This window comes from Stigmatopora nigra, chromosome 13, assembly GCF_051989575.1.
Source record: "Stigmatopora nigra isolate UIUO_SnigA chromosome 13, RoL_Snig_1.1, whole genome shotgun sequence".
Lineage (NCBI taxonomy): Eukaryota > Metazoa > Chordata > Actinopteri > Syngnathiformes > Syngnathidae > Stigmatopora > Stigmatopora nigra.
The window spans coordinates 4,076,403-4,091,722 of record NC_135520.1 but is presented as its reverse complement, the minus strand read 5'-3'; the positions used below and the strand labels follow the sequence as shown (position 1 = coordinate 4,091,722).

At 40.7% G+C, this 15,320-nt stretch overlaps 2 protein-coding genes across 3 annotated transcripts in view; one reads left to right on the top strand and one right to left on the bottom strand.

Annotated features, from left to right (window-relative positions):
* The window catches only part of LOC144206143 (formin-like), a 31,660-nt gene extending 18,876 nt beyond the window's left edge, over positions 1-12,784 (top strand). For both annotated transcript variants that reach the window (XM_077730923.1, XM_077730924.1), the window contains 11 exons: positions 850-911; positions 1,038-1,126; positions 1,793-1,922; positions 2,019-2,165; positions 2,243-2,302; positions 2,789-2,909; positions 5,041-5,133; positions 8,292-8,343; positions 10,299-10,448; positions 11,581-11,662; positions 11,762-12,784. In XM_077730923.1, the coding sequence (XP_077587049.1) occupies positions 850-911; positions 1,038-1,126; positions 1,793-1,922; positions 2,019-2,165; positions 2,243-2,302; positions 2,789-2,909; positions 5,041-5,133; positions 8,292-8,343; positions 10,299-10,448; positions 11,581-11,662; positions 11,762-11,806 (1,031 nt within the window). In that variant the 3' untranslated portion in view covers positions 11,807-12,784. The remainder of the gene's footprint in view (positions 1-849; positions 912-1,037; positions 1,127-1,792; positions 1,923-2,018; positions 2,166-2,242; positions 2,303-2,788; positions 2,910-5,040; positions 5,134-8,291; positions 8,344-10,298; positions 10,449-11,580; positions 11,663-11,761) is intronic.
* A 129-nt stretch (positions 12,785-12,913) lies between these two features.
* Positions 12,914-15,152, bottom strand: LOC144206145 (gremlin-1-like). The gene is made up of 3 exons (XM_077730926.1): positions 15,004-15,152; positions 14,221-14,846; positions 12,914-13,310 (listed from the first exon to the last, which is right to left on the bottom strand). Exon 2 carries the CDS (start codon positions 14,839-14,841, stop codon positions 14,299-14,301), a length of 543 nt encoding a protein of 180 aa, XP_077587052.1. The 5' UTR covers positions 14,842-14,846; positions 15,004-15,152; the 3' UTR covers positions 12,914-13,310; positions 14,221-14,298.
* Between the last annotated feature and the right edge of the window lie 168 nt (positions 15,153-15,320).

Below are 15,320 nucleotides of genomic sequence, written 5' to 3'. Positions count from 1 at the left end.
TTTCATTAGGTAAGCAGAATATGTATGATTGCAACACTTTTTTTTATTAATTTAGCACCACATTAATGGCAGCAAATTAAGGAGACTGGCTGAAGTAGACCCGTCAAAAGGGCCACCATGGGTCAAGAGCAATAGGAGGGTTTCCCCGATGGGACACTTCAGCCCTCCTAGACACACACACACACACACACAAGTGCGCCCACACCTCCCGAAGAGTGAAAAGTGGAAGGAGAGGGTGCGAGGCGGTCGAAGGGCGAGCTTTGATCTGTCGGCGTGGAGAGATATCCGGCTCCCCCTCGGATCAGAGCGCAGGCCCCCCCTTTGGCGCGTGATTGACGGTTGCATGGCTGAGGAACTGAATAATCCACTCTAATAAGATGTAGGAAATGGACCTCCAGCACTCTTTCTGAAGCAGACATGGGGACCAACATTGACAGCTTTTAGTGCAAGAGCAGCTGGGAACCAGAACGCAACGTTTTACCTTGTTAGCTGGAAGCAATGCGTCATTGAAAAGAGGAGCTCTGTGAAGTGTTCATGGAAGCATCAACATTTTCCAGGCCATATCCATCTGCTGGTGTTTTTATGTATTTTTGGATGTGGATTAAACGTTTTAAATGATTTTAATGATCATTTAACGTATATGCACAATCCTATCATAAAAGTAGTGTATTAAATATGATGCAATAAGCATTTTTTTTAAAGAAATGACAGTGCAAGTTACATGGATTAAATTTCTTGTAGTACAGCACAGCTTAAGTTGGTCTGCTTTAACGACTTGTGGTGTATGATATGAAAATCTATTGCTATTAGACTCACTGTTTATAATTAATAAAACATTTACTGTTTCAGCTGTTCTCACTGTGGATAACTCCGTAGTGGATTTGGAAACCATTGAAGCTTTATATGAAAATGTAAGTGCAATTTATTATTAGTATTTTTAAGTCACATTTACAACAGTCTCTATAGGATTTTACATGATGTATTCAATTATAAAACTGTCTGCATTTGTACATCTTATGTTATTTTTGTAATGACAGAGGGCCACTGCGGATGAGCTTTCCAAGATCAAAAAACATTATGAGACATCCAAAGAAGACGAGGTCAAACTCCTGGACAAACCTGAACAGTAAGATACGCATGTTCCAATTAATTTTCCCATAAAAGCACAAGAACGTCTTATATATATTCCATTACCCACACAAAACAAATAGAAATATACACAAAATAACCAATGAAAAAATGGTGGCGCAAAACTGTCACAATTTTACGCACCACTCAAATATATTTGACACCACCACCACCACCACCACTTCTCCACATTTACGTGTCGTCAAGGTTAAGTAGTCCAGTTAATGAGGCCTGGATGCAGTGGTGCCGCTCAGCCTGGCTTTCCTATTGCCATGTTTGAACAGAGCTGTCACTATGGTCGCCTGAGTCATCCCTACTCAGCGTCAGCGCGCTCTAATCACAGCGGATGTTACAGCTCCGCTCCCCTCCGACACGCCACTGTTTACATAAGTCTCCCCGCGTCGAGCCCGGGGCCAACTTTGATCAGTCCCTTAAATGCCGCTCGCTCCTTTTTGGAGGCCAGCCGAGCGAGCGACACCACCCATGACTATCGCTCGCCCGGCAGGGTGCACCGGCGCTGACTCGCCCCCCCCCCCCCCCCCCCCACGCCGAGAAACCCGTGGCCTGCCAAGGACCCGGAATAGTCCTTCCTGTTGGACCTTTTTGTTTAAATCTGTCATAACATATCACACCCGCGTTCTTTTCTTCCCCTTGTGTTTTGCAGGTTTCTCTTTGAGCTCTCCCAGATTCCCAATTTTGCAGGCCGGGCTCACTGCATTATCTTTCAGACAGTTTTCCTCGACACCATCTCCTCCATCCATTCCAAGGTGGAGATTATAAAGAATGTGTGCCATGTAAGAAAGGTTCCAATGGTAGAGGGTTGTTGTCATGCTACCCTGTGGTTTTCTGTTATAAAAAAAAATGGGTTTGTGTTTGTCTTTTTTTGTCAGGAACTGCTGGAATGCCAAAGTGTGCGTGAAGTAATGGGTCTTGTTCTGGCTTTTGGGAATTACATGAATGGAGGGAACAGGACGAGAGGTCAGGCGGATGGCTTTTCTCTCGAGATTCTTCCCAAATTAAAGGACGTTAAGAGCAGGGTACTTACTGTAGTATTCTCATTGAAAACTCAATATGTAATGAGTATTTTTACTACTGAACAAATATTTCATTTCAGGACAGTCATATGAGTCTGGTGGATTACGTGGTTTTGTCCTACCTGCGAAATTTTGATACTGTAAGTTTTCTTGAATTGATTTGACATGTTAATGCTCTCTATACATCACTCATTTAAGTTTCATTTTCCATTTGACTGAGAGGGGCTGGCAGCGTTTGATCGTTGTTAAAAAAAATTGGATCAAAAAGTATGCATATTAAAAAGTTCTGTAATTTGACAATTCCGTACCAAGATTCATGCATGTAGAGGTACCACAATATATAATATATATACTTAAGGAGAATATGTCTTTGTATATGTTTTTGAATCAAATTTGTTCTTTAACATTTTATTAATTCATAAATATATCTGAATTTAAAATAAAATCAATCAAGATAATTACAATAATGATAAATCTCATTGATATACAATAAATATCTTGTATTTGTAAATACCACAATGCATTCTCTGTGCATTCTATACCTGGTCTATCACTAAAAAATGACTCACTCATCCTATAAAGGGTTAATATAATGTATGGATTTATTAAGATCTATTTTCTTGCAGGATGCCGGTACAGACAAGAGTGTCTACCCTTTGTTAGAACCTCAAGATTTATTCCAGGCTGCACAAGTCAAGTTTGAAGATCTATCAAAGGACATCAGGAAGATGAAGAAAGAATTGACAGGTATGCTAAACTTTAAATTGAACTCTAATCCATCATAATTCCATTTTTTCAGAGTTTGTCATTTAGGATTTTACGTTTAAATTTGTTCTTGGTATTTAGTAAAAATACGTTTGCTTAGAGAATATTACTGTTGACCATTTTATATCTAAAATATCTGAACGATGAATTCCTTTAAAAAATTGTGCCTGGTTAAGCTTGACAGCTTTTTTAGACAAACTGGCGTAATTGAAATTTTCAAATAAATTGATATTTTGTTTATTTTAATTTACTCACTTGAAAACATATCGAAATCCTTCATATTTGTTTTGATTCCCCACCCACTTCCCATCCAATGTCCTCACACTGTACATTTGCTTTAAACACATACTTATGAGAAAATAAGCGGAATGCTGTTTGTAAAATATTTTAATGACACCCAATGAATGCAATTATTTTGAGATTTTGTCTGCAGTTTTACTATTTAGAAATGAAACTGTGTCTGACATTCACTTAATTCTGTTTAAACCACCAAGTTCTCACCATTAGATGAATTAATGGCGATCCATTCGCCGTCAGCCTCTCCCGCTTCAAATGAATCGGACGTCTCTCATCGTCAATGGCAACCAATGAGCTCACGTGGCGTCAGTGCCGCCGGAGTCGACTTTTAGCCAGTCAGTCTCGGCCAGCCAGGGCCGCGTCGAGGTTAAAGGCTTATGCCCCCTCGTAGCCCCGGTGTCTGCGGTTATTTAAATCAACCAATAATACAGCATATGAAAGCAATTAGATTTGCTCTCAGTTCTCCCCTGCATTTTTTTTTAGATTGCCGTTAAAGCACTCTCCTCTCTGACCTGGGGGGAAAATACAAAGAGTCTCCTAAAGTAGCCAGACCCACCTTAAGCTGTCAGTCATTTATGAGTGAAAATGGAAGACCTAAAGACAATAAATGCAACGCAAGTGCACTCGCATTTGATCCGTCGCAGCGCAGTCTGGCGCGCTGGACTCCTCCGGGGTATAAGCATCATAGGCTGAGCATCGGATTGTGGACTTTTTTTTTTTTTACTGAGTCCCACCAATGACTCCCAACAGCTATTATCCTGTGCAGCCGCCGGGAATAAATATTTATGCCTGGTTGTTATAAACTGGCCTCAAGAAAGCAACTGGTATTAATTACAAAGCCAACGCGTTGCGGACAGTGTGAAGCGCTCGCATTGAGAACCTCATTTCCAATCTTGTTTCTGCATGCCAACTGTCTTTAGAGTGTCAGACCTTGGATTAAAGGTCAAGAGACTTGGTCTTGGTCCATGTCTTCCGGTGTCAGTCACCCATGGCTGATGCTTTGGCTTTTTTTTTTGGAGAACGGCTTTTGGAGCTTTCAAGGTTTCCCCTCACACTCAAGTTGGTTTAGTGGGTTTGGGTCGGCTTCCCCAACCACCGTGCTGCCCTTTGCTTCTATGGAAACATGATCCGTCTGTGATGGGGTTTCCTGTTGAAGGGAAACTGATGACCTTGATATGTGCTAAAGGGAAGAACAAACTAAAGATCTAAACTTACTGTAGGAGTTAAAGCCAACGGGAACATTCATACCCTCTAAATTGTCTGTAGGTGTGAGCTAGACTTACGCAAAGACATCTGGGGGTTGACTTTGGTTCAACAGACATTTCTTCAGTCATCTAATAAATAAAAGACTTCATTGAGGGAGTTTACAGAGTTGCAGGTGCAAACATCAGAAAGCTCTTGTTTGTTGCATGACAATTGGCTTGTTTAGTTACATATGAAAGTGGAGGTATTTATGGGAGCCATTAATGACTTACAGGTTGGAGGAACATTGTTCAAAAGTTGTCTAAGCGCGTATATCGCATCCCAGATTTACTTTTGACAGGAAGTGTGAAAGGTATTGGCTGGAACGCGCTCAGTCACGGCTGTTTCCTGCCAGCGCGTGCGAGTCACGTCATTTGGCACGGCAGTGAAAAGAAATCCATGAGGAAATGGCACTCAAACACTTGCACAGTCATCTGGGATGGAACTGTGCCCATATTCTCACCTTCCGCACCTTTGCTCTTACGTTATGTCTTTCGTGTCTTTTACTTTTTGGATCTTACTCTTGTTATTTTCCAAGTTCATTCCAAAATGTCTCATGTTTCTTTTCCCTCAGCTTGCGAACGAGACGTAAAAAAAGTGTGTTCTGACTCGGCAGAGGAACACCTCCAGCCGTTCAAATGCAAGATGGAGGACTTCATCTCAACGGGTGAGTCAATTGTCTTCTAAAATAAAGAGGAAGCTATTATTGTGGCAACCAGTGATGTCAAAATCCGATACTCGGATTTAACCTCGAATGCTTACGAGCTATTTGTAGCCAACTTAGTCATTTTTATTGTAGGCTTATATAGATAGAGCATTTTTTTTGGTTGTTTTTTTTCGTCCAAAATATGGCTCATTCAACATTGGGTTGGGAACCACTGACCCACATATTAATATTTTAATTCACTTTAAATTTCTCATCTCATTCTCTGAACCAGTTCATCCTCACTAGGGTCGCAGGGGGTGCTGGAGCCCATCCCAGCAGTGGGACAGCCAATCAATCGCAGGGCACAAGGAGACAAACAACCATTCATGCGCTCACTCATACCTAGGGGCAATTTAGAGTGTCCAATCAGCCTACCATGCATGTCTTTGGAATGTGGGAGGAAATCGGAGTACCCGGAGAAAACCCACGCAGGCCCGAGGAGAACATGCAAACTCCACACAAGGTGGATCAACCTGGGTCTCAACCCAGGTCCCCCAATGTGGCCGACACGCTAACCAACGTTCGCCCAACTTTAAAATTATTTTTAAATTATGATTGTATTTTTACAATAAGATTCATTCTAGTATGAATGATATTAAACTGTATTGATGGACCAATGAAGTTTAAGCTAAAACAAGGAGCCCCTGACTGCAATCAACTCATTACAAACTGTCATTTTGATAGAATAAATATTTAATAAGACAAAAATACATCTGGACATGAAGTTACGAGAGGAGAGGTTTGCGTGTAATCATCTTTTGTGATGATTCCACCGACTTCAAAGGCCTAAAACAAAGCAAAAATATTGCTCATCAAACAACGGCAGAGGCTGTTAAAGTCTGAGTCATCACTTAGTGATTGGATTTGTCACCCAGGTAAAGCAAGCCAAGGACGACGGATGCATGTGTTTGGCACATTGCTGAAATTGGACCGTATCCACAAGACATGCATGCATCCGTACATGTGTCTAATCCGGCCTCTGCTCCTTGATGCTTGAGTACTGTCAACAGATAAAGAAAAGTTGTGTTCCCGGGGAGCGCTGACCTGTAACCCGACATGTGGAGAGGCCCGCAGCGGGGCCTGCAGGTGAACCCAAACGCCCTCCCTGCGCTCGCCCTCTTAAATTTCCCTTGTGTGATCTCGGCCTGTCGTTTCATCAGAGGATCCCTCCCAAATCCGGTGATCCGTGCTTTTTACACGCTGTTGTTCTCCTCTTGTCTCATTGGGTCTTTTCCCCTCTTTGGAGCTACTTGACAGACAAGAGTTCATATTTAATTACAATTACAATCTCTAGTCGATGTCCAATCCATCTAAAGCAGGGAGTATGGCAGCAAATGAATGAAAGTCTTATGAGTTAAAATGATTATGCCCTGCTTTCCTTTCCAAGAGAAAAAAAACAGTTTGTGGTGGTGTTGCATTTTAATGATCTTCCTTTCGATTCCCCTTTTAATGAGAGTGCTTTGAAACCTCTGGGGGGATATTTTGAACAAAATATTCCTCAATAGCTAATTGAAAACAAGTTTCCACTTTTATTTATAGTATTCCCATCAATTTGCCCTTAGCTCATGATGTCAATGAGTCGCAATTGTGAGAAAATGATTGATGATTTGTTTCTTTTGGAGCAAAATGGCCTAAAAAGGGACATCCCCACCCGGCACCCTCCTTTTAAATACGCCTCCACCCTTTCCTTTGTTACCCCAACACCAGGTAGCCGCACTTTAGAAAAGCGTGTCAGGGTTGTAAAGTCCGAATTTATTGTCCCTCTCAGCAAGCACGTCTCATAACTTTCTCGTTAGCGACTACTGGTTTCATGTTTACACATTGGGAGCACAGAGAGACACTTCACACATGCTCTTGCTCTCTCTCTCTCTCTCTCTCTCCCAGCGCCGGTGGCACCTCTACACAGCCATAGCACGGGGGTACCTCAGGCGCCAGCCTGACCCCCACTGAGACCAACGCCATTGGTCAGGGACCCCCTTCTTCCCCCCCAGTCCAGACGTGCTCGGACCCCTCCCTTCATTAGGGCTACAGTTGCCGACATCCATGTAAAAAAGGAATAAAGTGGAAAAGGCGCATAGTCGGCGTGTGAGGTTTACCTTTTCCCAAAAGACCCCCAAACCAGCCTTTGAAGCATTTTTGGGGGAGACTTTTCCCCCCCTCTTAAATCTCGAAGGAGAAAAGGTCCCCATCATTGTAAAAAGGATGAATCTGGAAAATGCAATAAATCTGAGATCACAGGCACTCTCTGGCCTTAGATAAATTCTTGCACCTCGGCCTAACTCGCTGCACACATCTGCCTTGAATTTAGACACTTTTACATGGCAAGAGTCCATTGGAGCCCCTCTTTTCAAACCCCATTGTTCACCTTCACCGACAGAACGCCCTGACGCCCACCGTGACACACTCGCACGCCTTTACGTCAACACGTGGTTTGCATGTTCAATTTTTTTTAGGGGTAAGCAAACTTGTAGCCCTGAAGTTTATCCTGGAGAAGGAAGGCTTTGTTTGCATCCTCATCTGTAAGCCAAACTCCTGATTGCTTGCATCACTCATTCAATCTGGTTAATACCAATTTCGGTGTATTACAAATGCCCAACAAATACAAATGTACTCTTCTTCTTCTGAGCATTTATGGGGTTGTAAAGCTTTTAATGGTGGACCAGGGCCCCATTTAATACGAGCCTAATAAAATCACATCTATCGGGAGAGGTTAAATCACTCATATTTATGACCGTCAGGTTGATTAAAAAGGCACCGAAAGGTTCATTTTTATTCAATCTGGATACTACCGATTCTGGCCTAAGTATTAGCCATTATGTTTCGGTACGACTAGTACCGAACAAATTTAAAAAAAAAAAATACTGTTCTTCTCCTGTGGATTTATGGTGGTTGTAAAATTTTAATGGTGTCACAGAGCAACTTTTAATACAAGTATTAATACAACACTAATGAAAGTAATTTGAAAGATGAAAAAAGTGATAATCAAGATTATTTGGTATGGAAAAAAAGGGTCCAGATTGCTATCAATTGCTTCTATCAATTCGTTTTTACCAAAAAGAGCCATCACGTGCATCATTAGCTTCTAAATCATTTCTAAATATTTGTCTTTCACTTTGCAGCTCAAAAGGATCATTCAGCTGAAGAAGAATGTTTGAAGGCTGCACAGAAAAGGTAGGATGCAAAAGTTTTCCTTTCGAAAAATAACACATTCAATTCTGCTTATTTTTTCAGCAATGCTTTACAGAACAAACTGTTGTAAATTCTTGCATATTTATACTGAGATCATTTAAATAAGAGAGCCAACCCTTCAGACATGAGCCCATTGGACTCAATATTGTTGAAAATAATTTGAAACAACCCTGACAAGGCTATCTATTTAGAAATCATAGCAAACTGCCTCAGACAATTTGGATTAGACATTAAAGTAGCTAACAAATAATACATTAAAAAAATATTCAATAGATGTATTGTTTCCTTAAACTTGTAATAAAAATTGTGGTTTATCAAAAGATATTTTGAACCAAAAAAATCAGAAAATCCTACAATATCATTTTTAAAAAAAATAGAAATAAGAACAATAAAATAGGAAAAAAGGGAGCTAAATTGGTTTGCCGCCTTGCCCTGGGTGAAGGAGCAATTCCCAAGTGAGATGTGGAGGACTGGCTGGGTTTTTTTTTCTCTCAGGTTCCCATAGAGCCACCCCATAAAAATGACACGCTGTTGATGAATATGGGCGTCAGTGGGCTCGCTGGGCCCTGGGTGGGCTCTCACATCTGTACTGGATGAGCGATGGTCACTCAAACACACAAGAGCAGGAGCAGCGCTAACATTATGGCATGGGGTTACTAATAGAGCAAATAGACCAGCAGAGCAACCCTCCGTGCTACCCGATAGCTTGACCTATCGTCGGGACACAAGTTGAGACGCTAGTGAATAAATTGAGACTCATTGGTCGCCCTACAGCAGACAGCGAGGAATGCCGCATCAAAGCCTCGCACGACAACATCATCAGTATGAAAAGCAGTTTTGTTACGTGTGTGAAAAGTAGAGCGAGTTCGCCTGGTTCCGCTTGATTTTGTTTATATTTTGGAGGTATACGTATGACGCACTTGTGCAAGCCCATTTCCAGCTGTGGAGTTTTGTCTATCAGCTTGTTGAATGAGAGTTAGAGGAAAATTAGAAAATTGATTACAATTGGGTCAGACAGTAAGGAGTTTGCCCAAAAAAATTGTGGTTGCGGGTATGAACGAGTGCTTGCCCATGTCTTAAATTGCTTGCCAGTGAATATGTTATAGTGTGGCGCTCTGAACCGCAGTAGCCCATTCTGGGCAATGGCGCTGTCCTGCAGGCGTTGGGGTCAATGTGATAATGGACCCTCCGCTACTGGCCCAGCAGGCTGGAAGCGCTGTTTGCACTTCCTCGCCGCTCTGTCAGCACCCCATCTCAGAGTTCAATGAATTAAAAGGGAGTTACAAACCGGCTTTCCATTTTGTGGGGGGCAAAGAAGCAATGCAACAGCAAAACATAACCCTGGAGAACAATTTTAGGGGGGAAAATGGTCAAAATGTATACAGTATTTATATTTATTTAGTTGTATAGTTGACTTGTTCCCCTATTTACAACACTGTAAAATAGAAAAGGTAGTAAAAGTCAGGCTAAATAGTAGACACATTGATTTTATTAGGTTAATATTGTGAACATGATCAAATTACCTGATTTAATTTGGATGATCAAGTATGCAAGCCAGGCTTTATTATTTCGGAATGATATCAGTCTTATCCTCACTTGCACATGGGCAATTAAAATATTGTTACTGGTTTGAGTTCAAAGTCCAGTTGAATTGAAATGTTGAGTAGAAATGGCTTATTTGCTTAATATGTTGAGATTTAACCGTTGAATTGTTTTTGATAGTGTTGTTTGGTTCCCTCCAATCTTGAAATATCGAATTAAAATGACAAATAGCTGATTTTTAACAGTGTACTTGCTCAACTGGACATATCATTTTGTTTTTTTTAAAAAAAGAGATTTACAGCAGGGCAGCGTTAAATGAATTTAACATTTGTTCTCATATCCTTGAAGAGAGAAACAGAAGCCAGAAATGAATTTCCAATCATCTCCTCTGGCAGGTTCCAGGACATGGTGAGCTACTTTGGGGTGAAACCAAAGTCGGGAGATAAAGTGGTGGAGCCAAATCACGTCTTTATGCTCTGGTATGAGTTTTGCAACGACTTCAAGAACGCCTGGCTTCGCCAAAGCAAGACCATTTCCAAAGAGAGGTTAGATACAGCACCCCACAACTTCTTCTATGTACATCTGTGTTTGTATATTCTCTTATCAATACTCTTACAGTCAAATATTCTACCTTGGTTGCAATATTGCAGTAGCAAAAGTACTTTGATAGTTTTGATACTTTTAATAATCCTATTTGTTCAAGTTAAATTATAGTACTTGGGTTTACTGCGGTAACAAGTCGCCCATTACTGACAGCTGATTGTGCTTATGTACAATTCACTTTATTTGAAATACTTTCGTAAAAGCTAAGTGGGTTTTTTTATAGGCCGCCTCATTATCTCATCAAGCCAGCAGACGGTGGGGTTTTCCCGAGCTAGGGAAGAGCGTGACAGTGTCTAAAACAGAAAGATTTTGACAAGGAAAAGACACAATTGATTCATGTACAAGACCAAACTCCTGTCCAACATAGCTTTTAATCATAACAATGAATATAAATATAAATAACAATGAAGTCTATGGTTGAACTTTAGTGACCTCTGTCAAGTTCAATTGCGTCTACATTGTTTTTTTTACGTTGGAGCGAGGAACTTCCCCAAATGTGGCCAAAGAACTTGATCTGGGGGCCAATTCTTCGTCCAAATTCTACCTAACATGAAATTGATAGAAAATGACAGTTTGAAACTAGTTTGCGTGTGTGTAGATCTTTGTAATATTTGCTAGAATTTATGTAAAAAAGGGAAAGATAATTTTAAAGTACCAATTTACTGTGGTTACGTACCAGAAATTATCTGTAGAAAATAAATCAGTGCCTCTAATTAGTAGTTTAGTTATTTATCCCTCAAAAATGTGTACTCAACATGCATTTGGTAAATCCCAAGTATCTGTACTTGTGTGTATTTGTACTACAGGTATGTGTACTTTCATGTACCTCTGCAACAGGTACATTGGCGTTCTGGTACCATGTGCTAAGACTACAATTACGTGTACTTGAACTACAAATGTGCCCTTACATATACTTGTACTTCAAGTATACCTTTAACACAACAAAACTACTCCTGCAAAATCTCTTAATTTTGTTGCAACATTATTACGATGGCTTGATTCTCCATTGTGTTGGGATGATATTGTTGCTGTACCAACCTTCTTTAATATCAATCTGGGTGTCTCCATCAAAAGGTTAAAGGAAGCTCAAGATAACATCAAAAAGATCACAGCTGAGAAGCGGGTGGAAACCAAGAAGATCAATGCCAACAGTCTGGTAATTTGCCTTTTTCCACGTGCCAAACTTCACTTGAGTGTGTGTGTTGATTGTCCCTGATTTGTTTTGGTGTGTGTGTGTGTGTGTGTGTCTCAACAGAAAGAGAGGCTGCGACAAAAGGAGTCGAGTGTGTCGTCCTCTTGAGTGACGTGCCCAGAAGGCCAAAGGTGAATCTCATCCATCCAGAGCGCCGTGACCTGCTTGTGGAAGGTCTCATCGGGTCAGGTGATGCTTCTGCTGACACATCTGTCAGCAGAAGGGACTTGCACATTGTTTGACACTTTTATCTCACCCGCTGCCATTGATGGCGATAGACGTCCAATACGTTCTGACTGGCTGGGGAGGGCCAATGAACTAATGGATCTCTATCGCTTTCAATGATACAGAACGGGTTAAGCACTTTACTGTAGCTGCGTTTTATGTGCTCCTCATTCAAGGAAAGTCTATTTATGTAAGAAAGGATTTATTTTACATACGGGTTCAATTGAGTATATTTTAGAATGAAGGTCGCTTGGGGATTGCAACGCTATGATCGTCCTAATACCTCAAAGTACGTAGTACGTTAAAAAAATGCATGTTTAGTTAACTTTAGGGTCCACCTGTGCCATTTTTTTTGTCATAAAATCAAAGTATATTGCAACAACACAAGTGGCGATACTCATTTCCGACAAATGATGAAGGCTGGTCGGCAATTTGGTGGTTTTATAGAATTGTTTTAAATTTGAAGAATAAATTCCTGGATGCTGGCGAACAGAAGCACATTCTTGATTTTATACTGCCAAAAATAATTGAATAGTTATATAAGGAAGTAAAGTAAGAAGGAACTCTCTTATTCTGGCTTCATTTTTTTATGCATAAGATTGTTCTAACAAACGAATCATGTTGTAAACATGTGGAACTTGTTAAACTCTTGGAAGTTGCCTTAGGATGGCTTTTGTTTTTCAAGATTTTTCAAGCTATCAAAATGGAAAAATGTTACTTTGTTGGCTGGGTCATTTACATATTAGCTCTACATCTTTGTATCACATTTTTTTGCGAAGTTATTCTAAAAATCTGTGCCAGATTGACCCAAATTGTGAAGTAATTGTAAGACAAACTAACAAAGACACTTGACTAACCTAATTTTTCAGGCTTTTTGTTAAATGTCAACCATGATTTTAATGTAAAAATCATTCCATATTTCGGTTTCAAATAACTAGACATGTCAAATATCCGAGAATTTATTTATTATTTTAATTTAGGGATCACCTAATGGGTACACCAAACAATATCCTTTACATGAAACATCTACATACCAACCACCGCTGTACATTTATAGGACATTCGACTAAACAAAATATCAACTAAAAGCCATTCTTGAAATAACAACATTTAAAAAAAAAAATCTCATTTTCCATTTACAAATGTCGTTCATTCCACATGGTGGAAACATGAAAATATGACCTAAGCAATGAGTGAGTTCTTAAATAACCCAAGTCATGCATTACTGTGCAACCACTACCAATGTCTTGTATACATGTGAGTGTTAAAAACAAACTACACTTTTTTTTAACTTTGAAAACTTTACATGAAAGGTCTTGTGCGAAAGAAGAACTGAATTCAAGATTCTCCAAACTGGAGGTACGTACATCATGCCTTCCTCTTTTGTCTGTGAAGAAATATGAAGTGTCTTTTAGCCCTAAAATTGCTTTAACCTCTCAAACGCACAAAAAAATCTGTCTTGCACACACCCCAAAGAAACATTCACAAACCCTTACCCTAAAAACACTTAAATGCACACATAAAGCTCATTCTCATCCCCCAGAAAACTCACATCCAGTAAAATACATCATCACGGCCCTTTAAAAAAAATCACAATCATGGAAATGTACACAAAAATACCTCAAATGCAACAAAAATCCCTGACATTTACACAAATACCCATTCACTCTTAGGCTTTTGTGCATTTTTTGGTACTTTTCTAAGGCAATTTTTAACACCATTGACATTGATGCCACTGTTCACCCATCCCTCCCTGACAAAATAGATTAGGCATCTTGTGCTGTCAATGGCACAAAAAGAAGAAATATGGGGTTGTTCAATTATAGATTGCTAATTGAGGCTGTAACCACTGTGTAGTTTTTCAGTTTTTATTCGTATTTCATTCATTTAGTGTATTAATAATGTATTAATCTACGAATGCATTTGTTGTTAAAAAGAACAGACAGAAAAGTACATTGATTAATAGTTTTTGAAAAAAGGAATTGCTAATATTTAAGGGTTTTTATTCACCAAAAATACTCATTGGTTTTATTAATTGGTCTACAGTGTCAACATTTTTAATAGCTTTTCATTGTAGTGTCCTGAATGGTTTAAATATAACTATATAAAAAAGAAAAAGTAACACTCACCAGAAATCCTCTCACTTTAACTAAAACCAACCTAAAATCAACTGAAGCAAAAGCATTTAAAAAAAAAACTCATCACTCACATTTGCTCTTATAAAGTTAAAAAAAACAATACTGACACACCCACCCCAAAATAATAATAATAATAATAATAATTAAAAAAACACATACCACTCTCATAGATGAGGAAATAGATGTTCTTTCAGGCTAATTTGAAGAAAAGTCAGACAATAGGTTAGGTGAAGTGCACTAGTCCAAGTCAATGGATATACATCGGCACTGTTTAACGCGTTGGATGCGTTTCTTCTTGGTGGGGGGTTGCAGGTCCGGACAGTTCAAAGTGAAGGTCATGGTGGTGAAGCGCTTGGGCTTGCAGAAGGAACACGATTGGAAGGCTCCCTCTTCTCGACGGATGTGCCGAGGGATGTAGAAGCTGTTGCACTGGCCGTAGCAGAAGCGGTTGATGATGGTGCGGCTGATGCAGCCCTCCTCGTGGACGATCTGCTTGAGGGGCTGCGTCTTGCACCAGTCCCGTTTCAAGTACTGACGCTCGGTCACGTGTAAAGCCTCCTGGCTGGACTCCAGAACGTCGTCGGTCGGCGACGAGGCACCCTGTGCCGGCGGCGGGGGCGGAGGTCGAGGGCGCCTCCGCTCAGATTCGTTTGGCCGGCTCTTGTCAGGGTGAGGGATGGAGCCCCGGGTGACCCCCCGGTTCCGTTTGCAATCCAGCGGAGAAGACAGCGAGACGAGGATGAAGAGCAGGCTGTACACCACACGCCTCCACTTGGCCATCCTGTCTGTGAGTATGTGTATAGAAAAAAAGAAAACACTTGTTTTGGTATTTGCCCCAAAAAGACGCGCGTGGGGAAAGGACGCGCGTTGGGAAATAGTTGCGTTTAGGGCGCGTGCGAAAGTCAGACGTTGAAGTTTTCCCTTATCTGAAGTGGCACCGACCTGTAATCCTCAATGCAATCTCCCGTCGAAGCTGGCACCCACGGCGTGGTGGGGAGGGGAAATGGACTTGGGAGTGGGGTCTGAAGTGGGTTTATTAGGAATCGCCCCAGCGTCGTAGTGTCTCCCCTTTAAATGCCTGCCAGCTGAGATTCCAACACTTCCCTCGACATTATTGGCTGAGAACGAAAGATGCGGAGAATACCGTGACGTCTCCGCCCCCTTGAAGGCATCACACGCACTTAAGAGGGCAGGCAAATTGAACGCGTCGTTCGGACATCATCCTAACTTTTTGTTTTCTTTATACTTAACCCTATATA